The sequence below is a fragment of the Aotus nancymaae genome, unplaced genomic scaffold, assembly GCF_030222135.1.
Source record: "Aotus nancymaae isolate 86718 unplaced genomic scaffold, 86718_ANA_hifiasm-v0.15.2.pri h1tg000067l, whole genome shotgun sequence".
NCBI lineage: Eukaryota > Metazoa > Chordata > Mammalia > Primates > Aotidae > Aotus > Aotus nancymaae.
Window position 1 is genome coordinate 858,192 of NW_026988482.1, and position 26,396 is coordinate 884,587.

The window sequence follows — 26,396 nt, forward strand, 5'->3', positions numbered from 1 at the left end:
AAAGCTCTTGCTTATTGGTGTGCTGATCCCTTTTAAGCCTGATTGATTTCTGGTAACTTCACATTTTCTCAGAGAAGGAATATACATTTTTAGAAAATGTATCTAACTCAAATTATATTTTATGTATCTAACTCAAATTTATATTTAAATGTATCTAAGTCAAATTATATTATATTTTTAGAAAATGTATCTAACTCAAATTATAGGGAACTAAAATGCTTTCAAATATTCTCTCCAAAGTGGTGGTTTTCCTTCTCAGACTAAGCTGTTACTTTATCTTACAGATTTGGAAAACTATAGGCTGGAAACTCATATCTGTTTCATTAACTATGTATGGAGCTTTGTATCTTTATGAAAGGCTGTCCTGGACCACCCATGCCAAGGAGAGAGCCTTTAAACAGCAGTTTGTAAACTATGCAACTGAAAAACTGAAGATGATTGTTAGCTCCACGAGTGCAAACTGCAGCCACCAAGTAAAACAGTGAGTGGAGAGGTGTATCTTTGTTATAAAAAAAACTTACTGAAATATGACATACATACAGAAAATGCACAGAATAAGGGTATTGCTCGAAGAATGATCACCAAATGAACACGTTTTGTGATCTTCACCAATGAGAAAATAGAACAATACTAAACCTCACTGCTGCTCTCTCTCTCCTAATCTCTATTTTTCTTTCCATTCTCCTGATAAATTAGGTTTAAGTAGATAGGAACTTTCAAGAACCCTGGAGGGGTTTAAAAAGATAGTTCTTAATCTTTTGTTTTTGTTTTTTTCAGAGATACAGTCTCTGTCGCCCAGGCTGGAGGGCAGTGGCGTAATCATGGCTCAGTGCAGCCTCAAATCTTGGGCTTGAGTAATCTTACTGCCTCACCCTCCCCTGTATCTGGGATCACAGGTGTGCACCACTACACCTGGCTAATTAAAAGAAAATTTTGCCTGGGCGCTGTGGCTCAGCTCACACCTGTAATCCTAGCACTTTGGGAGGCCAAGGTGCGTGGCTCACCTGAGGTCAGGAGTTCAAGACCAGCCTGGCCATCATGGTGAAACCCATCTTAAAAAAAAAAAAGAGAGAAATTAAAAAAAAAATTTTTTTACTGTGTTTCCCACGTTGGTCTTGACCTCCTGGGCTCAAGTGATTCCCCCCTCCTGAAGCCTCCTGAGTAGCTGAGATTATAGGCATGAGCCACCATGCCCAACTCAAAAGAGAGTTCTTCAGCAGATGTATTCTAAATTTATGTACCTGGCCAGACAAGGTGGCTCACACCAATACTCCTAGCATGTTGGCGGGCCGAGGCAGGTGGATCACTTGAGGTTAGGAATTCAAGAACAGCCTGGCCAATGTGGTGAAACCCTGTCTCTACGAAAAATACAGAAATTAGCTGGGTGTGGTAGTGCCTGCCTGTAATCTGAGCTAGTTGGGAGGCTGAGGGATAAGAATCGCTTGACCCTGGGAGGCAGAGGTTGCAGTGAGCCAAGATTGCACCACTGCACTCCAGCCTGGGTGGCAGAGTGAGATTATGTCCCAAAAATAAATAATTGCCCTTAGGATACTTGTGATTTTTGTTTGTTTTGAGATGGAGTCTTGCTCTCTCACCCAGGCTGGAGTGCAGTGGTGTGACCTCGGCTCACTGCAACCTCCGCCTCCCAAGTTCAAGTGATTCTCCTGCCTTAGCCTCCTGAGTAGCTAGGACTACAGGCATACACCACCATGCCTGGCTTTTGTGTGTGTGTGTGTGTATATTTTTAGTAGAGATGGGGTTTTACCATGTTGGCCAGGATGGTCTTGATCTCCTGACCTTGTTGTCCACCTGCCTCGGCCTCCCAGAGTGCTGGGATTACAGGTGTGAGCCACCACGCCTGGCCCCACACCCAGCTAATTTTTTTTGTGTTTTTTTTTTTTTTTTTTTTTTTTTTTAAGTAGAACCAGCGTTTCACCATGTTGGCCACGCTGATCTCGAACTCCTGACCTCAAGTGATCCATTCACCTTGGTGTCCCACAGTGTTGGGATTACAGGCATGAGCCATTGTGCCCGGCCAGATCCTTGTGGTTTCTTAATAAAGAAAACTGAATGAATCAGAAAACTGAATGAATTCTTGGCATTTAACAAAAGAACTTTATGGTAGGCAGACTCCTGATTTTTTTGGTGAATGTAGTTTTTCTCTCGCAATTCCAATTTATAAGTTAAGTGCTATTTTAATTTTAGATCTCAGAAGAATTTTATTATAACATATACCTAAGTCTACCTGTTTTCTGCTTTTATGCAACTTAAATATTTGTTTCATTCATGTGGTAAAAATATATAGAACTCCAGTTAAGTCAAAGTACACTGTTTGGTATTTAGATCCCTCTGAGAGCAGAATTTAAAAATGCTTTGAGTTCAAGATAACTTCAGTTTAATGAAAGTAACATTTACATAATTATAATACAAAGTGAGAGTCGTAAGAAATATAAGAAAAGAAACTTTTATCATAAGGCAAGGCTTTACAGGTTACTTAAATCCTGAAGGAGAGTAGATCAGTAAAGGTTTCCTAGAGAAGATATATAGCATATGAGGTTTGAACATTCAGCATGCAGATGGAGACAACAACCCAGATGCAAAGCAAGAAGGTCAGAGGAAAGGAATGTATTCATGGACGTGAAGAGAAGAATTTCAGGGTGGCAGATGTGTATAGAAGCTGTGTACATACTTCCACGTATAGACTTCACAGCAGGATGTGGCCTTGACTGTGTAGATCGGGGTTTGGAGAATTAGTAATTCTGAGAGTGATGTCACCAACACTTACCTGTAGAACAGATACCTTCGCAGTAGTGTATGAAATTGCTTAGACTCAGAAGACAGGACTTTCTGGGACAGTGAACTGCTTCAGATACAAAATCAAAGTCTGAACTGACAGTTAATAATTGTGGAGAATGAATACCAAGAGACCACAAATTTGAGGAATTTGTTCATTTATGCATTCATTCATTGACCATTTTTTGAGCCTCTATTTTATATGGTAGTTTTAATTTTAAATTATATTAAGGATGAGTTTTTAATTAAGATACTTGGACTTCTGAAGAAATCAACTGCAATTCATGTAAATAAAAACGAAGTTAATGTAGTTTCCATGCACTGATTATCAAACACTTATTAATTGCCTCCCACGCAGTCATTCACACTAGGGCTTTTGGGAATTAAAAACTTGACTTGATCTCCTTTCTTAGAAGACTTTGTATGTTAGTGGAGGCAACTTCAAATAACTTCTCAGTCAAAATATAGTAAGTAAATATTTAATATTTAACAAAATATTAAAAGAATGAAGCTCACGCTTTATCTAATACTGGTGGAATGGGATTTGGTGGAACGGGAAGAGGTATGCGCCCATTTAAAAAATATAAATGTAACGTTTGTCGAAGTTAATGTATTAATTAGCTCTCAAATTAAATAGAACCCTTTGATTCTAGATATATGGTTACATTTTGCTATAATATAAAAGGTTTTTGCCTATGTCACAAAAGTTCATGGAGTTGTTCCTGTTCTTGGTAGTGTCTTGCTTTCACTGGGCAGGGGACCAGGCATAAGTCAGGCGTATGGTCCTTCTGAAGAAATGCACCTGTCTTTTGTCTTTATGTAGCTTATTCATGTTCTCAGTCATAGAGCAGAGGTAATATCGTCTCTTGAGCCAGGATAAAATTCAGCCCACTAGCGCCATACCTTCCCTCTTAGCGTTCTTAGTTCCCTGATTCCCTGTAATTTAGAATTTTAAAAAAAACTTGTGTTCTCCTTTTTATGTGAGCTATAAATTAAAGCTTACTCATTTTTGAAGACATTTATGACTGCTTCTGAATTTTTATTTTAAGACAAATGGCTACCACTTTTGCTCGCCTGTGCCAACAAGTTGATATTACTCAAAGACAACTGGAAGAAGAAATTGCTAGATTACCCAAAGAAATAGATCAGCTGGAGAAAATACAAAACAATTCAAAGCTCTTAAGGTATTTAAACCTTTTTTCGCAATAATTTGAACATTTACTGGTCTCATTACCAAAATATGTAAAATTGCTAATGAATTTGTATTCATACCTAATAGCTTTTTGTGTTGGTTTAAATGAAAATCGTCCATATATAATTCCATGTTTTGCAGTTTCAACGAAGACTAGTTTCAACAAGAAAACAAATTTGAATCGAAAGGAACTTTATAGATCCAAACTTACTCTTTATTAGGCTTTATTATATATTAGTCCCTTTAATTATGGAACAGAAGTTGTACAATTGAAAGTGAGATTTTAGTTGTGTATGTCCAAGACCCGTAACTTTTGTTTTCATGGGGGACTGTTGATTGGGTATACTTAAATCATAAAACAAAAGTCAGATTTCCTGATAAAATGTGGATTTCTGGTTTGATGTGATTCATTATGGAATATTTGGGGTCAAATTAAATTTGCTTTTTGGGCAAGACTGAAAGTGTCACCAATTAGGTCTGTAGTTGGGAATTCTCACTCAGTGCTTGAGAACTTTGCGCTTTCTTCCTTTCACTTCTTATCCATCAGCTGCTTGTCAGAATGTCTTTGAAGAACCGTGACGCCTCATTTAGTCTCTGCTGTTACTTTTAGGACATGTACTACACAAAATTGCTGGTGTAAGAACAGCTTAGTAGTCAGTGTTTACAAATTGAAGGAACTGTCTTTGTCACGTGGATTTGGGGGCATGTACTTAAAGCACCCATAGTAGTGATTATCCGTAGTGTCTTTATGAGACCAACACACATGTTCATTGCACTTTAGTTTCAAAATCTCTGGAGAAGATGACTACCTATCACTTAGATTGTCAAACCTCACCCACCCATGTGAATTTTATGTATTCAGTTACTTCTATTTTAAGTGAGATCATCCCAAATATACCTCTCAAATTTGGTGAAACTGTGCAGTAGAAATTGGTTTTTTGTCTTTACCTAGGTAAGTTTTTATGATTTTTTTGGTTTTGATTTATTCAGCTTTTGAAAGATCTAGGTAAGTTTTTAAGTAATATTTCATTTTTTGGCTTCCTAATTAATCATTTTTCTTACAGGAAAAAGTTGTTTTTTTTTTGAGACGGAGTTTCGCTCTTGTTACCCAGGCTGGAGTGCAATGGCGCGATCTCGGCTCACCGCAACCTCCGCCTCCTGGGTTCAGGCAATTCTCCTGCCTCAGCCTCCCGAGTAGCTGGGATTACAGGCACGCGCCACCATGCCCAGCTAATTTTTTGTATTTTTAGTAGAGATGGGGTTTCACCATGTTAACCAGGATGGTCTCGATCTCTTGACCTTGTGATCCACCTGCCTCAGCCTCCCAAAGTGCTGGGATTACAGGCGTGAGCCACCGCGCCCGGCCAGGAAAAAGTTTTTAAAAATTACCATAATATTTGGAATCTCCATTTTTTACTAGATTAGGACCAGCCATTTGGATAGAATTTAACTTGCTAACGCTGCAGGAGAGCTACCTCAAGAAATATATACAGTAGAGTTCAGAGCTTATGTACTCTTCACTTGTATGACCTGAAGCATATGCATGAATGAACAAAGTAAAACAAGACCCCTTCCCCTTCTCCGTGATGGAGAGAGAGCCCACTCAGTGAGTGTGTGCCCTGGCATCGTATGAGAATGGGAAACAAGTCTGTTTCTCTGTCACTTTTAGTTTCAGTTTTCCCGTCTTGTGGGCATTTGGCTGCATCAAAGATAAATCTAGTGTTTAAAGGAAATCTTTTTGGTATGCCATTGCCGCTGTACCATCTAGTTTCCCTGTATGTCCATGAGAAACACTCTGTACTTTATGCATCACGTAACGGGATTGTGCCAGCACAGTGATGACTGTGTGTAACAGGATGCAACCCCCGTGCAGGGTGATCCGATTCCACTGTGTAGTATGCTCTTCGTTGTTTATTATTAAAAGTTTTCGTCTTTTCACAATGGATGGAATGCATCTTTCTCCTTGACCTTTGTGGTAATTAGATTGGTGTTTTTTTTTTTTTTTTTTTAATTAGAAATAAAGCTGTTCAACTTGAAAATGAGCTGGAGAATTTTACTACGCAGTTTCTCCCTTCAAGCAGTGAAGAATCCTAACAGAGATTGCTCTGGTGACCGTGATAGGAGGAAACGAAACTTGTAAGATTGGGACAGTTGTTTTTATGAAATGACTTTAAATATGAATTGTACTGACTGTACCTAAATAGCAAAGCCCTGTGTAGATTCTGATAATGATCTATCTCAGGGTATTTGTATTTTGGAGAGTGTTATGTCCTTAGTTTTAATTTTGGGTAAAGAAAAGGCTTAAATCATGAATTAGTTACAAGCAACAGTACCAACTTATGTGACCCCTGAGGGGTGGGGCTGCGAGCTCTTAACTTGTTTTTGATTCTGAAAAACTCTGCTTCCTGGCATCCAGGAGTTAGAGATTGAGCCTTTCATCTTCTTTCTCAAAACTAGTTTTTGATGCTGTCTTTCATGGGAATAGTCACTTTTTAATTTTATTTAATAAACTGCATTGCCAGAATCACCAAGGAGTGCGGAATGTTCTTGAGTGTATTAGATCTGCAAGTTATAGTCACCTTGCTGTCATGGCAGGCATGTGAACCACTAATGAATATGCTGTAAAACAGAATAAAGGCTTGTTATAGTCACTTATAAGTATCCGGGTCTAAATAATTTCCTTAGTTGTTTCTAAAGAAACATTTTCAGTTTTGCTCCAATTACGATTCTAGTAAGAAAAGCTTTCCTAGCTCAATTTTAGGAATAAAGTTTGAAGAGAGAAAAATACACAAAGATAGGTCTGAATTTTGAATGATAACAGTGAGGTTTTAAAAGAGCTGTTCTTCAGGAGTTACTTGCCTAGGATATTGCTGGATTATACCCCATTGGGGGCTTTTACTTTTATTTGTATGAATTTCTCAGGGTTTCATTAAAAATTATTACTGTATTTTTTACCTTAATAAAAGGTTATGGGGTCAAGTATCTTTCTATATTAAAAGTGATTTAGTCTGTACACATGTAAATTACGCTTAGCAGAGGTTCTGTTGACTTTCTTCCCCAATGTGGAAGAGAGGCCAGTTTTGCCACCATTTGCATATTTATTTCAGTATTTCTGATCCATAAATGTAAAATTTACAAAATTCTCCCTTGAGCTGGTGGAAATGCCTCATTAGTTTCCTCTTTAATGAATCAAATACAGTCTTTTAACTAGTGTTAAAAAAAAAACTGACACTCAGATGGAATGGAAATGTACTAAAATGACACCGTTCTAGGGATTTGCTACACAAAATACAGGACTACCAGGTAAGTATCACCTGGACGCTGGTTAGAAATACACAGTCCGGGGAACACAGTACATTTGGCCACGTGTAGCTTATGCTTCCTTTTCTAGATGCTATTCAGCTGTCTTACAGCAGGTGCAACTCTGTTTTTCAAGGTATCTTCAAGAGAAGATAACACTAGGCCACTGAAGCCTTTCAAAAATATATTTAAATGCAAACTGATACTAGAATGCAGTATACTAATGGAAATTAATTTTGGTTTTTAGCTTTTATTACTGTTTTATAACCCAAGAAATGGCACAGGCCACAAAATGTGGGATTAGGCAACAGATACAACTTGGAAAAACAGCCTCCGAAATCTTGTACTGCTAACTGAGGTTGCAGAGCTCAAGGCTGTGACCTTTATGCGAAAGTACTTAAACTTGAAAGTTCCTAATGGTTTGGTATCACCTCATTAGTATAGTTCAGTGGTTCTCAAAGCTTGGTCCTGGGTCATCAACATTACTTCTTTTTCTTTTTAAGACAGGTTCTCTTTCTGTCACCCAGGATGGAGTGCAGTGGTGTGATCATGGCTCACTGCAGCCTTGACCTCTGAGGTTCAGGTGATCCTCCCACATCAGCCTCCTGGGTAGCTGGGACTGCAGGTACATGCTATCACGCCTGGCTAGTTTTTTGTAGAGACGTGGTTTCCCCATGTTGTGCAGACTGGTCTTGAACTCACAGGCTCCAGTGATCCTTTTACCTTAGCCTCCCAAAGCGCTGGGATTACAGGCGTGAGCCACCACACATAGCCATAATCAGCTTAAAACTTACAAGAAGTGTGGATTCTTGGGTCTGAACTCAGCCTATGGAGTCAGGCAGTAGGTTTGGGCCCAGCAATCTATGGTTGAACAAGCCAGCCGGGTGTTTCCGATACGCAGTAAAGTTGGGGTGCCACTGGTATGGCAGGTTTGGTATGGCGGCATCTCCATCACTTCTACCTGGTCAATTGTGTAAACATCATGAATGCTGGAAATGGAACAGTAACATAATGAAGCTCCTATGCCTGGAAGTGTGTGCACCTGTACTTAAGCTCATGAATTATACAGAAATTAAGTAACTATGAATGATGTACTAAAAAGTTACTGCACATAAGCCTGTTTTTTTTTTTAAGTTTTTAAAATCTTAGTATTTTATTTATTTTTTTAAATTAATTGTACTTTAAGTTCTGGGGTGTAGAACGTGGTTACATAGGTATACACATGCCATGGTGGTTTGTTCCATCCATGACTCCGTCATCTACATTAGATATTTCTCCTGATGCTATCCCTCCCCTATCCCCCCACCCACTACAGGTCCTCCCACTGTGTGATGTTCCCCTTCTGTGTCCATGTGTTCTCATTGTTCAGCACCGACTTATGAGTGAGAACATGCGGTGTTTGGTTTTCTATTCTTGTGTCAGTTTGCTGAGAATGATGGTTTATAGTTTTATCTATGTCCTTGCAAAGGACATGAACTCATCCTTTTTTATGGCTGCATAGTATTCCATGGTGTATATGTGCCACATTTTCTTTATCCAGTCTATTATTGATGGGCATTTGGGTTGACTCCAAGTCTTTGCTATTGTGAGCAGTGCCGCAGTAAACATACGTGTGCGTGCATCTTTATAATAGAACGATTTTTAACCCTTTGGGTATACACCCAGTAATGAGTTTGCTGGGTTAAATGGTGTTTCTAGTTGCAGATCCTTGAGGAATCGCCACACTGTCTTCCACAATGGTTGAACTAATTTACACTCCTACCAACAGTGTAAAAGTGTTTCTATTTCTCCACATCCTCTCCAGCGTCTGTTTTTTTAATGATTGCCAGTCTAACTGGCATAAGATGGTATCTCAGTGTGGTTTTGATTTGCATTTCTCTAATGACTAGTGATAATAAGCTTTTTCTCATGTTTGTTGGCGGCATAAATGTCTTCTTTTGAGAAGTGTCTCTTCATATCCTTTACCTACTTTTTGATAGAGTTGTTTTTTCCTTGTGAATTTAAGTTCACTGTAGTTTCTGGATATCAGCGCTTTGTCAGATGGATAGATTGCAAAATTTTCTCCCATTCTTTAAGTTGCTTGTTCACTCTGATGATGGTTTCTTTTGCTGTGCAGAAGCTCTTTAGATTAATGATACCATTTGTCAATTTTGGCTTTTGTTGCCAATGCTTTTGGTGTTTTAGTCCTGAAATCCTTGCCCATGCCTATGTCCTGAATGATACTGCTTATGTTTTCTTTTAGGGTTTTTATGGCGTTAGGTCTTATGTTTAAATCTTCAACCCATCTGGAGTTAATTTTTGCATAAGGTGTAAAGAAGGGATCCAGTTTCTTCATATGGCTAGCCAGTTTTCCCAACACCATTTATTGAATAGGGAATTATTTCCCCATTGCTTGTTTTTGACAGATTTGCCAACGATCAGATGGTTGTAGATGTGTGGCATTATTTCTGAGGCCTCTGTTCTGTTCCATTGGTCTGTATCTCTGTTTTGGTACCAGTACCATGGTGTTTTGATTACTGTAGCTTTGTAGTATAGTTTGAAGTCAGGTAGTGTGATGTCTCCAGTTTTTTTTTTTTTTTGCTTAGGATTGTGTTGGCTATTCGGGCTCTTTTTTGGTTCCATATGAAGTTTAAGGTGGTTTTTTCCAATTCTGGGAAGAAAATCATTGGTAGCTTGATGGGAATAGCATTGAATCTATAAATTCCTTTGGGCAGTATGGCCATTTTCATGATGCTGATTTTTCCTAACCATGAGCATGGAATGTTCTTCCATCTGTTTATGTCCTCTCTTACTTCCTTGAGCAGGGGTTTCTAGTTCTCCTTGAAGAAGAGATCCTTTACATCCCTTGTTAGTTGCATTCATAGGTGTTTTATGCTTTGTAGCAAGTTGTGAATGGGAGTTCGCTCATGATTTGGCTATTACTGGTGTATAGGAATGCTTGTGATTTTTGCACATTGATTTTGTATCCTGAGACTTTGCTGAAGTTGCTTATCAGCTTAAGGAAAGTTTGGACTGAGACGATGGGGTCTTCTAGATATACAATCATGTCATCTGCAAATAGAGACAATGTGACTTCCTCTCTTCCTAACTGAATACCTTTTATTTCTTTTTCTTGCCTGATTGCCCTGGCCAGAACTTCCAATACTATGTTGAATAGGAGTTGTGAGACAGAGCATCCTTGTCTTGTGCTGGTTTTCAAAGGGAATGCTTCCAGTTTTTGCTCATTCACTATGATATTGGCTGTGGGTTTGTCATAAATTTTGAGGTACGTTCCATTGATACCTAGTTTATTGAGTTTCTAGCATAAAGCGCTGTTGAATTTTGTCGAAGGCCTTCTCTGCATCTATTGAGATAATCGTGGTTTTTGTCTTTGATTCCAACTGTTAGTGCATATGCTTGTTTACTTTGTATGTTTGCAGGATTATTTAAATTTTGTATAATCTTTTTACATTAACATTTTTTCAGTATGCAAGCTTGCAAGGTGAAAATAAAACCTGTTTGCCTGATAGTTGACAAATGTAGCATTTATACTAGTATTTAGTGAGTTTTAATCTTTCCTTCTTAATCAGTCACTTTTACATACGTAGGTTATCTCGAGTAGACCTCTCTGACTGCGTTACTGTTGAATTCTTCTGGCCAAGTAGAAAAGGGTAAGTAAGTAAAATTTACATACACTCATCGTTAGTGTAAGATGTCATACAGCACTGTCAGAGGAGCAGTCAAGAAGTTTTCTGCTTTAGACATAACAATTTACAGTTAATATTAGTACTCTTCACTGGACAACAGAACTAATATTCAAAGTGTCAAAGGGGAGTTTATTCTTGCTCTCTGCTTCAACCTGTCGTGCTGTGTAACTCTGCATGGACTTGTACGTTTAAGGGAAAGAAACATTTTATTATAGAATAATATTAAACAAGGACAGAAATAACCAGGAAAGCATAATACCATCATCACCCCATTTGGGCGCCCAGCTTCAAGAATTACCAACTCACCGCCAAAGCTGTTTTATTATTTCCTCATTCATCCTCTCCTAAGGGTACGGTGGTGAAAAAAAGTAGTAATTAATGATAATTAATTTATCAACACCATAAGCAGAATTGCTTATTTAAAAATTACACAGGCCAGGCTTGTTGGCTCAAGCCTGCAATCCCATCATCACTTTAGGAGATCAAGGTGGGATTGTCCCTTGAAGCCAGGAGTTCAAGACATGCCTGGGCAACAAAGCAAACTTATATCATCTCCATAAAAACTGTATAAAAAACTGGCTGGGCATGGTAGTTCACGTCTGTAATCAATCCCAGCACTTTAGGAGGTTGAGGCAGGCAGATCTCTTGAGCCCAGGAATTCAAGACCAACCTGGGCAACATACACCCTGTCTGTCTCCATAAAAATTGGGCATATTGGTATGCGCCCATAGTCCCATCTACCTCGGAGGCTGAGGTGGGATGATCACCTGAAGCTGGGGACGCAGAGGTTGCAGTAAACCACGATACCACTACTGCACTCCACCCTGGGCAACAGAGTAATAATACTCACTCAAAAAAAAAAAGGAAAAGAGTGATGGGGTATAAAAAACGATACTGTGAAATCTGGTTAAAAGCACTTTATTGATGATTACAACATCAATTCACAGTATTTTATAAAGCTATTGTACAAATAGAGGAATGAATCACTGTAAGAAAGAGCTAAGAACAGTTAAATCATGATACAAGTCCATAGTAATCTAACATGTTTACCCTTCCCATAATTAGACTACTACTGACATTCATGTTCAATTGACCACGAGTGTGTACAAATCATTCTAGATAAAGAAAAACATTTTCAGAATGCTTTAACAGGAAAATAATTTTAATCAACTTTAAAAACACACTTAGATGTGGATGCCTTTGGATAGGAAAATAGAAAAGTGTTTAGATGCTGCTTTGAAAAGAAAACAATAGGATAGAGCACCCTTGTGTCAAAGACAAAAGGCTTGAGATATCTACCAAGTGTATCACTCAAGTTCTATTAATTAAGAAATGTTTTTGTTGAATACATTTAACACCAGTTGGAGCACAGCGTTTCCCCCCAGAATGCTGCTTTATCATAACTGTATTTTACGAAATCAGTAACTGGATTTAGGAAAAGAGACATGAGATTTTATCAACATGCAAATATTTGCTAAATACAAAGTTACCACCAATGTGTGACTAATAAGTTACTTTTTAAAGTGCTAGCTTATTCTATAAACCATTTTATTGAGTACCTATTATGATGTAACCAATATTTTAAAATATACACTGAATCTGAGGCAACCCAAAATGAACAGAAAGAAAAGTAAATGTGAAATGTACTTCACGTTCACATTCTACTTAGTCTAATTTAAAATATAAATTCATTGTGCAACCCATAAGAAAGATGGTCTAACCTGTGGGTATTTTTAAAAATTTTAACAGGAGAAATCATTTAAAATTTTGCTTTTTCACAATGGCAAAAAAGAATTTGAACATAATATTTAATTAAAAAAAATTACGCCTGACTCAGACTCCAGAGATTTTAGAAAGAACATCTTCACTATTGAAATGATGGCAAGCCTAAATGGGGGATTGTTGAACCAGTTTTCGTAAGTTAAACCAAGAATAAGCCACAAGTATTCAGTTGTGTTACAATTTAGATCTGAGACATTTACATCAAAGCATATTTCCCTGAACATGTTCACATTTAAAATGCTTAAGATCTTATTGTAAAATCTACAATATCAAACATTGGAGGAGCTCAGTTACACAATATTGGCACAGCAGTTTTAAGCAATAATAAAAGTTTCATTTTGTCCCCTTAAGTCAAGATCCATTCATCTATTAATAGGTTAAGCTTGAGATTCTGTAACATATTCTAGAAGCACCTACCTCCATTATTTCCAGGAGACTAGTATCATCGTGCAATTTCTGAGGTCATCTCAGTCTAAACTGCAGGGAATTGCTTAACAGGCCCATTTGCTGTTGAGATATGAAGCCCAAAGCTTTGCCTCTGAAGATGGAATTCCACGTGGTATGTGTCATCACAAGTAAAAATTTGAGCTAGGGAAGGACCTTGGATATTCAGTCTAAATCTCAAACAGCATAGCTGTCAGAAATGAGACTGTCCATTAAAGTGGAGAAGACATTTGCTGATAGCAAGAACTGCTTTCTTAAGCAGGTTTTTGGGACAATATGCTAAACACCAGAGGGTGATCACATATTTAAAAAAGAATGTGTACCTCTAAAATATTCTTGCCAGATCTCAAAAGACTACTCTTCTTGACATGCTACAGAGTCAACAAATTAACCTTCTGAGGCACATTATGTTTAAATGTTAGCGCTTCGGGAGGCTGAGGCTTGTGGACCACTTGAGGCCAGGAGTACAAGATCAGCCTGGCCAAGATGGCAAAATCCTGTCTCTACTAAAAATACAAAAATTTGCCAGGCATGGTGGCACATGCCTATAGTCCCAGCTACTTGGAAGGCTGAGGCACAAGAATCGCTTGAACCCAGGAGGCAGAGGTTGCAGTGGACAAGATCACGCCACTGTGCTCTAGCCTGGGCAGAGTGAGACTCTTTAAAAAAAGAAAGAAAAAGAAATATTAACTGCAATATTCTTTTTTTGAGATGGAGTCTCACTCCTGTCGCACAGGCTGGAGTGCAGTGGCATGATCTTGACTCACTGCAACCTCTACCTTCCAGGCTGAAGCAAGATTCTCCTTCCTCAGCCTCCGATCTTGACTCACTGCAACCTCTACCTCCCAGGCTGAAGCAAGATTCTCCTTCCTCAGCCTCCCAAGCAGCTGGGATGACAGGCACGTGCTACCACGCCCAGCCAATTTTTATATTTTTAGTAGAGACGGGGTTTCGCCATGTTGGCCAGGCTGGTCTTGAACTCCCGACCTCAGGTGATCCACCCGTGTCGGCCTCCCAAAGTGCTAAAATTACAGGCGTGAGCCACTGCTCCTGGCCTTCAATATTCTTGATGATGCAAAATTTTAAAAACTAAATCCAGCTGGATTTTTCAGCCTTGAAAAACTAAGATCCAAACTATTCGACGTCTCTGCAAATTATATACTCATTGAATTCAGGAACAATAACAGAATTAAATAATCAATACAACTTAAACTGCAAGTACACAAATATATTTAGCACGTGGAGCCCCTCTTATTAAAAGCAAAGGTATAACCAGGAAGGAACTGTGGCAGTGAGGCCACTTTGTCACCATGTGTTACTGTGTATTATTAGCCACAAGTGTTAAGTAGTAGTTTTTAGTTGCTGAGTGAATAATTACGGGAATTGCTTTAAACGCTCCATAAACTTTTTTTTTTTTTTAATTTCTGGAGACAGTCTCTTGCTCTGTTGCCCAGGCTGGTTTCGAACTCCTGACCTCAAGTGATCCGCCTACCTCGGCTTCCCAAAGTGCTCGGATTACAGTAGGTGTGAGCCACTGCACCCACCCAAAAAGTTAATAGAAATCTTAACCAAAATATAAATATACATTCTTAACTGCCATCTACAATATTGTTTTAGTCCTATATCTTAGTTTGCCTGTATCCATTTTTATTATTCTCCTGTCAGCTGATTTTAACAAACAAAACTGATACTGATGTCTTTACAGCTGATGCACATATTAGCAAATTCACAATATAAAAATAAAAAGAGGTAAAATTTGGGAGTATTTAGGTTAAGGTTTCACATGTTCAAAAGCTAACAGAGACCTATCTGGAAAGTAAGTTAGAAAACAATGCACTTCTGTATCAGAATAATCCAGGACTTCACCATCAAGCAAGACTGACAATCTTCTATTATCAATTTGATTTAACTTGGTGGTAGCAGACATTCTAGTAATAGACACATTATTATACCACAGAAGAATTAATATATTTCTCTAACTCCTTTAAGAACTGCTTTAGGAAGGCTTTAAGTGAAAAACCACTTAGATCTACACATCTTTTCAAGCAAAACCACTTAGAAACCAGTATTTTGTGCTAAGGAAGGGAAGAAATACTACAAAATAGAACAAAAAGCTTAAAGGTTTCATTTTAGGAAATTTGAAGGCACAGATTTCACATCAATTCAGATTTCATATTATGCAAACATGACATAAAGCACCATGTTACAACAAGCATGTGCCAGCGATTGGTTCGACTTTACACTTCTCCCCAAATGTAACACTCACATTGCATTTCTCATCTAGGTGTATACAGACAGCACTGGGAAGGATGTTCAGATGCAAGGACAATCCCAATGTTTATCCAACTCCTGAAAGATGAGCAGACACTACAAACTTAGCTCCCGAATAGGAAATGAATAGGAAAGTCAAGCTGTTTAGAAGAGGGCTACTCAAAGTGTCAACTGATCACAATCAGGCATTTACAATGTCAAGGACCATTTATATACCTTTTTTTTTAATTAATAAATGCTAATGAAGCTTCTTAGGTATGTCTAAAATATCAGTGAAATCTTCAGATTATCTGTCCCCTCAGAGGACTGAAAAGGAGCTCCTCCTTAGATGAACAGTACGGCAGAGGATGCCTGAGAAATGAAAGACCCTCTCAGAGGTGCCCCACCCATCAGTGCTCTTACACAGGAAGCCATCAGGACCTCTTAGATTCAGAGAGAGAGATCTGAATTCAAGAATTCAAGGGGACTTTTTTCAGGCATAAATACACGTACAGTAGCATTTCTATTTCTGTGCCTGGTTCTTCTATTATAAAGCTCAATAATGTGACGCCTCTGGTATCTACGAAGTTAAAAATGTACTTCTTAAAAAATGCAAACACAATGGTGAGCTGCTAAAATGTGTCCATTCTGTTCTACACAAAGAAAATAGACTCTGAGTACACACAACAATTCAAGGTCAAATTAACTCCTCACATTAACACACTGGTCCTTTTGATCTCAGAATGCCCCCCCCCCCACCTTTTTTTGGTAGTTAACTGAAAGCTTGTTTTTTGTACATAATCTAATAGAAAAATCTTCACCTGCAAATATAAGGTAGAATTTTTTCACAGCTATAGGCTGTAGCACTGATTTCTCCAGATGCATCAGTGGAGAACAAAGAATATGGATGACACTGTTAATTCCAGATTCTGAGAAAACTGTCCCAGGAGCCTGTTGCCACAGCCATGCCATCATCAGTTACACCTAAGCAGCTCACACGGTTGTCATGACCAGCAAGGACACCTGAGAAAAACAAGTCAGTAACAAGTTACCAATTGTAGAGTTTTAGAATTCAACAACTATATTCATAGAGATTTAAAAGGGTACTTTTAAATGAGCTGAAAGCTCATCAGCTAAAAACAAAATTAAAACAAATTTCTAGGCCGGGCGTGGTGGCTCACGCCTTAATCCCAGCACTTTGGGAGGCTGAGGTGGGTGGATCATGAGGTCAAGAGATCGAGACCATCCTGGTCAACAGGGTGAAACCCCGTCTCTACTAAAAATACAAAAATTAGCTGGGCATGGTGGCGCACGCCTGTAGTCCCAGCTACTCGGGAGGCTGAGACAGAAGAATTGCTTGAACCCAGGACACGGAGGTTGTGGTGAGCCGAGATCGCGCCATTGCACTCCAGCCTGGATAACAAGAGTGAAACTCTGTGTCAAAAAAAAAAAAAAAAAGAAAAGAAAACAAATTTCTCTAAGTTAAAAGACTGAGGTTAGGAAGAACCTAGACATATTTATAAATTTGTATTATTTGGATTTTGACATGTGCATCAATTTATGGTTTTAATTTTTGAAAAATCATTTTATAATTCAACTTGTATCTAGGAAAACATATGTAGACAATTATTCCGCATCTCTAGTAAGTTCATGATATTCCAAATTTTGCTATCAAGCTATGTTATTTTTAACACAAACAAGATTTTCAATGAAGTTCACTGAAGTAGCCCTTTACCACAGGAACAACAAAAACATAAGAATAAAGCTGCCTCCAAGAATACCAACATCATTTATTTACTTTCTTATGCTAATGACCAAACTCTGGAATGTTATTGGTTATAACTTTTTGAAATCATGAAAGTCATCTAGTTTTCATTTCTTTTACATATTAAGCTCACTTGATGTATTTCCAATATTTGGGAGGAAAACAAGAAATACAATAAGATTAATAAGAAAAATTAGAATACATCAAATACCCAAAAGAATTTTTAAAATACACTGTGTTTGAATTTCCATGATCTCTCTATTCTGAAGCATGTCATTTTCCAACCATCATCTCAGGAATGGAAGTTCATCTTGTCTAACTCTTAATATTCTCTATAGTGTCTCCAGTGTGGCCATGTTTGAAAATGGGAAAATTTACCATTAGGAGTTGAAATCACAACAACAAAATGAACACTGTGGCTACATAAGTCACATTGGAGGGGGAATGAATTTGTAATTCGCAAGTCAGGATTCAATTTTAAGTTGAAAGTTCCAGTTGAGTCAACTTGAAACCTGCTGTAAGCACAGCAAAACTAAAACTCAAGCATGTTAAGTGTAGACAAGCAGCACACTTTTATTGTGTTATGGATACTAATGGATTCAATCCAGGCAAAACACCAAATACCTTTAAAAAGTAATCAGCTTTAGGCAACAGAATATTTCCAATAATCTACTTGGACAGTATAAAACTGTGAACCATGCGGTCTCTTACAAGAGGTTGTAGAAAATTATTCCTGGGAAAGCTAACACTGCCTCTGCTGCCTCAGGAACCCCAACAACTGCACGGCGGGTGTTAAACGGGGAAGGACGTAAACCCACAAGGACGGGGAGAGCAGGCGATGGCAACAAACCTCTGTAAGCCAGATGGTGGCAACCATGTTAATGAACCTCAAAATACTGACTTCAAAATGAATGATCCAGTAAGCCAAGTAACAAAATTACACTGCAGATTCTCCAAAAACGTCCCTACTAGGTGGAACCAGGTATCTCTGAAACAGGTAGGGGCAAAGTCGGAGTAAAATAAGATTGCACCGGAAAGTGTTCATGAATCGGTAAGACCCCCAGGTGTCCTCTTTCTCTACTCTGCAGAGTCCAGTGATGGATCATCCTGTACTGTGGTCTAAGACTAGAGACTCCGTCACTGGAGAAGGTGAAACAGGGTCTCCGGACTGGAAGAAAAGGGGCACAGATGTGACTGGTAAACTGTGCTTAAATGGGGAAGAAAGAATATGCTAGCTAAATGTTGTGGCCCCTCAGGTTTTCTCTTGAAATCAGCCCACAACTGGCAGCCAGTTTATACACTTCATGGAGGAAAGTGGAAGATGGAAAAAGGCAGACATGGCAGAGTTCCTCAGTGAATGCCCAGGCAGGTCACCCTTCAGGGGGGCCTAGAATCGGCACACCAGCCATGTGCTCAGAGCTTCAAGTGGTTTTAGTGCCTCACTCTTAAGTATGAATGAGAAACTAACACTTTGAAGGAAATTTCTAAAAAAGACAGTGAACCCCAAAAATGAAGGAAAAAGCCAACTTGGAAACACAAAAGACTATGCTTGAAGAAGAAACTTAAAAAACTAATTCACTTATAACCTCAGAGAAACACAAGACTCCATTTATGAACAAAAGAATGGGTGCCACAAAAAAAAATAACAAAATGGCTCTTAAGTTAAAAAGATGGTAGCAAAAATGAAAACCAAAACTTCACAGAAGGGTTGAAACCCAAAGTGAAGGTTCCTCCCAACAGATAAAGTGAAAAAGATGGAAAATAGAAGAATATAATTAAAAAGTCAAAAGATCAGTCCAGGAAGCCCATTCAACATAATGGGAGATCTAGAAAAAGGGCATGATGATAATAGAGAAGAAATAAGATTCAATAAGCCCCCACCCCCAGTTTCCCTGTTCTGTAATGAGTTTCCAGAACAAAAAGGCTCACTGGATAACCCAGCACAATGAATGAAAACGGTCCACTCCAAGACATGTCAAAACTGGCAGACAGTGCGAAGATTCATTACTGAGAAGTATATCCAAACTAAGAATATAAACCAAAAAATTAACTCTAGAAAATACAAAAAACCTGCATGGCAAAAGAAGTCACAACATCTCACAGCTCAACAGCAAATGACTTTAAACACTGAATGTGGTCCTAAACAAAATTTGTCATATGGGAAAAACTGGTTGGGAAGAAGATGGCCATGGTGGGAGCAGCTTAAAACCAAACCCTTATCCATGATAACAGGTCAGCAACAGTTAACATCCCTAAAATTAAAACAAGTAACAGCAATACAGGCATGTTACTTAGAGATATGTAAGTAAGGTGATTCAAGCCTGTAATCTCAGCTACTCCAGAGGCTGAGGTGAGAAGAAACCAACCTTAGCAACATAGAGAGACTCTGTCCCAAAACAAGGGGGGACCAGGTAAATGACTAAACGTAGAGTTACTCTGGGGAGCAGAAACTGTGCACTGGGAATGAAACAACTGCTGTGTTTTGGTAACAGGACAATTGGATTCCTTTAAGTATAATTTTGATTTTTAAAAATAGTTGCGCTCTGTGGGACTTGTTATTAATGAGGGTCCCCAGTATGGCTGAATGTGTATTGTCATCTTGTGGAAGCTGCGGAGGGGGACTCAGAGTACGGGGCTAAGGGAAGGCCACAGGTCTATGTCCTGTCCCATCCAAGATCTGCTTCAGAAAGAAGAGAACCAGCACTTAGTGTTTCCTGTCAGGTGATGAAAAGTGTGATTTCTAAAATACCACACTGAATCACACTCACTATCCACCTTTAATTCTGAAACCTACCAAACAAGAAAATATTACAGAACTCAGTGTGACTCTTCAGAAAGCAAAAATATAAATATGGCTTATGGATTATAACCACAAACAAAGGGTAACAACAAAGAACTTGAATGAGAACCACTGGGTTACCACTTTCCACAACTCCAAGATGTCCATGGAGGCCTAGAACACAACTGATGGGAACCTCTTCTGCTTCCTGAAAATCAGAACCTAACGTGGACTTATTTACTAACCTGCACGGTCTCCTTTCAGTGTGTCCCATACATTACAATTAAAGTCATCGTAACCGGCCAACAAGAGACGCCCACTTTTTGAGAAGGCTACGGAAGTGATTCCACAGATGATATTGTCGTGAGAATACAGTAATAACTCTTGGTCTGCACGAAGGTCAAAGAGCCGGCAAGTGGCATCATCAGAGCCAGTGGCGAAGGCATATCCATTTGGGAAAAACTAGACAGGAAAGGAACAAATGTTTATTCTACAGATGTATGCAAAATCATAAGAGGCATGAATAACGGAGAAATCTAGACTCATATTCCAACTTGGCTACTCACCAGGTGAGCGATGTTGGGCACTAAAGCTTCTTAAATACTTTGAGCTTTAGACTCCATTTCAGAGTGTTGGTTAGGATTGAATTAAATAACATATGCAAAGTACACAGCCCATTGTTCAGCACACAGCAAGTATTCAACAGATACTGGCTCTGGTTCTCCATGTCATACTGAAACATTTAAGGCAAGTACTAATATTTATAGAATGTATACGACGTGTGTGTGTGGTTACAATGGAAGGAGTGGTGAGGAGATAAAAGGTCCACAATCCTGATAGCTTATAAGGACCCCTTAGGACAGTTCTTTTTCAGAATTCAGAATTTTTCAGATTTTAGTAAGCAAAACCCAAATATGGTGCAATCTGCAACACACTATCAAGTCAACAATAGTAAATAACACTATTCAAATCCTGAGAGTCTTACTTCTTGCCACCTTAGGAGATCCACATTCACGAGTTGTCTACTAAAGTCTCCTACAATGGTGTTTTAGGTCCCTGAATTTTTAATTGCTTTTGTTTTATGAATTTCAATGTTACAGCATCACTACTGTCTCTTTTATTAATGTACAACTCTCACTTACAGTTTCTGCTCCAATTCTACTTTGCTTAATAGAAATATTACTGCAGATTTCCTTCCAGCTTATGACTTCTCCATTCTTTCACTGTTACAATTAGCCTTCCTGGGTCATTCTGTTCTAAGTTTGTTTCTTGCAAACAATATTATGGTTCAGTTTATTCTGTATCTTTTAATAGCAGTAATCATTTACAGGTAGTGCCTTAAGTGATTATTCACGGTCTTAATCTCTTAGCCTATATTATATTTACTGTATTTTCTCCCCGACATCATCACTCTGGTTTCTGATACTGAAAATTCTTGGCTCACAGTATTTCCCCCTTAACTCTGGGCAGATTATTGTTCAGGAGCCTTCCAGCAGTGTCTATTGTGAAAACGTGTGAGGTTAGCTTGGTTTTTTAATCTTTTATATCTAGGTAATCTGTGTTTTCATCTTGGATTTTATTCCCTTATCTTTTGATACTCTAAATTCAACAGGATGTGTTGTTTTCTTTTAATTACTTTTCTTTTGTTTTTTTGAGATGGAGTCTCGCTGTTGCCCAGGCTGGAGTGCAGTGGCACGGTCTTGGCTCATTGAAACCTCCACCTCCTGGGTTCAAGTGATTCTCCTGCCTCAGTCTCCTCAGTAGCTGGGATTACAGGCACGTGCCACAATGTCCGGCTAATTTTTTGCATTTTTAGTAGAAACGTGGTTTCACCATGTTGGCCAGGGTGGTCTCGAACTCCTGACCTCAAGTGATCTGCCTGCCTCAGCCTCCCAAAGTGCTTGGATTACAAGCATGAGCCATGGTGTCAGGCTCCTCTTTTAATTACTTTTTAAAAAGTACGTCATAAGACTCTTGGACCTTCAACTCAATGTCTTTCCTCAAGTGAGATATTTTTTAAAAAATTATTTCTTGGCTATACTTCTGCTTCCAATCAAAATGGAGTAACAGTGATTGCATTTGCTCCACGCCTTAAAGGAGAATCACTTGAACCTGGGAGGCGGAGGCTGCAGTGAGCCAAGAACACACCCTGTAAACTTTCATGGTAAGTACTTCACAGTACTGAGGTGCATGAAGATTAAGCAGCATGACTAGTTTCACACAGGTACTAATGGCAGCAGAATTAAGATTAGATCCCAGGTTTCACTGACTTCAAAAGCTATACTCTACACTAAACAGCTGCTTTTTTCATCCTTATTATTCTCTTTGAGTTGTTCCCTTTGGTCCCAGAGATACGAGACTTTTTTCTCATCTAAATTCACTGTTAGAACATCCACAATCTACTTGTTTATGCATGATAATCTATCCCTCTACTTCTTGGGGAAAAAATAAGTGATATTCACCAGCATAATCCTAGGCTGCCAGGCACAGTGGCTTATGCCTATAATCCCCACACTTTGGGAGGCTGAGGTGGGAGGATTGCTTCAGCTCAGGAGCTTGAGACAACACAGCAAAACCCCATTTCTACAAAAATTGGCTGTGCATGGTGGTGTGTGCCTGTAATCCCAGCTACTCAGGAGACTGAGGTGGGAGGATCGCTTGAGCCCAGGAGGTTGAGGCTGCAGTGAGCCATGACTGCACCACAGCACTCCAGCCTGGGCAACAGAGCAAGGACATCTCAAAAAAAACCAAAAAACAAAAAGCAACCAAACAAAAATCCAACAATAACAAAAAAGATCTATGACTATGAATTGAAGCTTTTTTAAAAAAATCAAACCCTTATTACTTGGAGATTCAAAGTTGTAAGAGCATATTATTTATAAAAATCCTTGAAGGCAATTTGTTGTTAAAATCATGCCATAGAGCTCAACACTTTATGTATGATAAATTTTCTCTGGAAATACTATTCACTTACACTGACAGCATTAATATCTGAGACATGTCCTGTGAAAGACTGTCTACACATTCCATCTCGAATATCCCATAATTTGGAAGAGGCGTCGCAAGCACCAGAAACAAAAGTCCTCATGTCAGGACTCAGGGAAAGACTCATCACATCTCCAGAATGCCCAGTGAATGTGGTGGTCTGCTGGGCAGTTTCGATGTCCCATAAAGCACTGTAATTAAAAACAAAATAAAACACTTAATGACAATTATCTCATGTAATTTCCTACTGCCACCCTCAAGCCTATAACCAGTGTTCTTCTGGAATAAACTTACCAAGTTGTATCTCCTGAACTTGTAACAATTTGGCTGTCATCTAAAAAACGACAGCAGGACAAGTACCCTACAGTATAAAGAGTAGCAAATTTTAGGTTATCACTGACTGAATAACTTAGTTACCATATGAAATAGCAATATATATTTTTAAAAACAGAATACTTGGGCAACAAGTGCTTCTCAATATAATCTACAGTTCTGTTTTTAGTTACTAAAAAATCCTATGTTGTCTATAAACTACATTGTATCAACAAACCATTCTTAGGGATTTAACATGTTAATGACATGTGCTGGGTACTCTGAAAGTTACCAAATTGAGAAGAACTATAACCTTGGGAAGAACTATAATCTATGGCCAACTGTGTTAAGCACGCTGGCTTTTAAAATACTGTGAGAGGGCTAATTCACCTCATAGTTAGCCCTGCTCTGCAAGGAGCAGTTAAAAACTTTTTTTCAAATAAAAAATATTTAAAAAATAAAAATATTGTAAGAAGTCAGACAACGGTGAAGACTTTATGGAAGACGTGGCATCTGAATGTTTAGCGTTCATCCGTGTTTCAAAATATGGAAATGGCAGGAAAACACCATTCTAGAGATTTTGTAAAAGCATGGTCAAATAGTATGGTCAAAAACTCAGATGGACAGAAGCCAGACAAGTGGCAATAAATTCCTGACGAACACCACTAACCCAATGCTGCGCTCCTGAACTATGACGTGCACGTTGGCGCAAACAAAGCAATACGCTTTCATGGTGAAAAGTACGTCACTGACGTACCTCAATGCAAACCTCCAGGCATAGATGCCACAATCCCGTAATTGTTACATGGCAGCAAATTTTATTTTCCTCATTTTTGATGAGTTTGAATTCTGTGCAGTAAATTCATCATTCTTACAAAAACAATACAGCAATTTTTGAAATAAAAAATTATAAACGTGTATGATTATAAAAAGTTAATGTTTCCTTTGTTCATAATAATTTCTACTCCCGCCCAATTAGTCCTCATTCTTTAGCCAGCCGAGCACAATTTGTCATTTGTCCTTGATCAGCACATTCGACACAAGGAATCGTGTGGTCAGAAAGAATAATATTTGGGGAAGCTCACCTGTGTGGCCTGGCAACTCTCGGCTCACCCTCACATTTCCCTCTCTGGTCTTTAAGTTATATATAGAGCAGATGTTGTCCAAGCCTCCACAGGCAACATAATTACCAGAGGGAGCATAAGCACAGGTCATCACCCAGGAGGACCTCAAAGGGATAGCATGCATCTGTGGAGCACACACCGCACATCACTCAGATTACGAAAACAGTCATCTACTGCAGAAACCCATTTACAGTGAAGTAAATATTACTAAGAATTAAATACACCTAAGAAAGATAAATAAAATAATGTAATGGCTTGAAAAAGTCAACCATGAAAAATAAAATGCTAACGCACATTGAGATGCCTATTATTTTCTATTATCCAATCATTTGAGTCAAAAAGTGCTCTTTTTGGAAATAATTATCTTGATAAAATAAAGAATATAAAGATGTTTCAATGTTAATATAGTGCCAAATACTTAATTTGAATATTAATTTGAAAAACTAAGTGTAAAACGTTAAAGGTTTTAATAGAATTTTCGTTTTTGTAATAGTGCTCAAAAGAGAAATTTTCTCCAACGTAACTCTGAGCAAGAACAAGGGATATAATTAGCAAGTATCAATTACATGGGTCTTCCATGAAAAGATGACATTAGCATCCTTCTAGTGATAGGCTGTTACTCTGGGATCTCATTCAACAATGGTGAGAGTTTTGCATTGATCTGGTCGCTTGTTACCCTAACACCAATCATCTGAAGGTCAGATGGAAAAAAGGAAGGAGTATGAGAATACCAAGGCTGTTTAAACAGTGCATATAGGTATTCAACACAGGATTACTACTATGCTCTCACTTAACCTAAAATAATATGCTTAAAAGACACGTTTTTAAATGGAAATATAGTTGAAAGACAACATGCTTAATGATTAATAAAGAAAAACTATTTTATTAACAGAACTGTCTTAGCTAGCTTTCAAATTTTAGTCAGGTTGAAGTTACTGTTTATGTCACAAAAATGGTATTTTCATCTGTTTAATGAAAATACTAATATGTATACAAAGAGTATAAAGGTATTAAACTTATGAAAGTATTCCTGAAGCTTCTTCTCTACTACTCAACAATTTAAAACTGGAGATTCCTTCCAGGGGATGTACTAAGACCATCCACAGTCTGTTACCACCAAGAGATCTAAACAAGTTGTCATTTGCCTGCAGTCCACTCTATCTTCTGATCAGTCCAGAAGCACAAATCAAAGCCTGAAGTGGGCCAGAGAAGAGCTTTACACTAGCCATCTAACTCATCCACAAGTAGAAATAAAAATCTCAGGGTCTTTGTCATATTTGGAAGTGGGGATTTTTTTAAAAAATCATTTATTAGTATACATAAAATGGTACTCTTTTCTAATATTCAAATATTAAATATAAGCCCTCTAGTAAAACACAGAGTCATCTTTGGAAATAAAAAAGGGTTAAACATTAAACATAAACACTAAGACACAAGAGAAAAACTAGATTAAAATAAACAATAAATTTATCAGAACCCAATTAAAGTTTGAGGTAAAAGAATGAGAAGAAGTGGTGAACAGCAAAACAAATATAGGGTTATTTACAAGAATTATGAAGAAATTCTACCTTATTTGTTGTATAGCTATCCCAAATAATTAACTTTCCATCTTGGGAAGCACTGACTAGCAGCCTAGAGGAACAAACACAAAAATAATTTGATATTTAGAGGGAAAAGCAGCTGAAATTGGTTATGTACTGCATTAATGGAGAATTCAGAAAAAAAATACATTTTCTAATTAAAAACTTGATACCAAAAAATGTTCTTCCAACTTGTAAAAAAATTTGTGCTGCATGCCAAAAATTTTGAACATATTTCATAAAGTAAAATTTAGCAACTGACTAAAAATGTATGGGTATGATTAAACTTTTTCATGGTAACAACGGTTTAGGTAAACAAGATTTGGGTGGATATTAGCTGACTGGTTTAGTACTTACTGACTTACTTAAATTTAATGACAAGAATGTACACAGAAGCCTAACGA

The 26,396-nt window shown here is 38.1% G+C and overlaps 2 protein-coding genes across 7 annotated transcripts in view; one reads left to right on the forward strand and one right to left on the reverse strand.

Moving 5' to 3' along the window:
• MFN1 (mitofusin 1) overlaps positions 1-6,643 on the forward strand; it is a 40,233-nt gene extending 33,590 nt beyond the window's left edge. For all 3 annotated transcript variants that reach the window (XM_021674529.2, XM_021674530.2, XM_064366824.1), the window contains 3 exons: positions 285-481; positions 3,843-3,977; positions 6,001-6,643. In XM_021674529.2, the coding sequence (XP_021530204.2) occupies positions 285-481; positions 3,843-3,977; positions 6,001-6,079 (411 nt within the window). In that variant the 3' untranslated portion in view covers positions 6,080-6,643. The remainder of the gene's footprint in view (positions 1-284; positions 482-3,842; positions 3,978-6,000) is intronic.
• Positions 6,644-11,873: 5,230 nt separating this feature from the next.
• GNB4 (G protein subunit beta 4) overlaps positions 11,874-26,396 on the reverse strand; it is a 118,814-nt gene continuing 104,291 nt past the window's right edge. For 3 of the 4 annotated variants that reach the window (XM_012472260.3, XM_012472261.3, XM_021674527.2), the window contains 6 exons: positions 25,981-26,044; positions 24,374-24,536; positions 23,271-23,337; positions 22,966-23,167; positions 20,237-20,453; positions 11,874-16,470 (listed from right to left, as the gene is read on the reverse strand). In XM_012472260.3, the coding sequence (XP_012327683.1) occupies positions 16,364-16,470; positions 20,237-20,453; positions 22,966-23,167; positions 23,271-23,337; positions 24,374-24,536; positions 25,981-26,044 (820 nt within the window). In that variant the 3' untranslated portion in view covers positions 11,874-16,363. The remainder of the gene's footprint in view (positions 16,471-20,236; positions 20,454-22,965; positions 23,168-23,270; positions 23,338-24,373; positions 24,537-25,980; positions 26,045-26,396) is intronic. The other variant, XM_012472263.2, reaches the window with a different exon arrangement.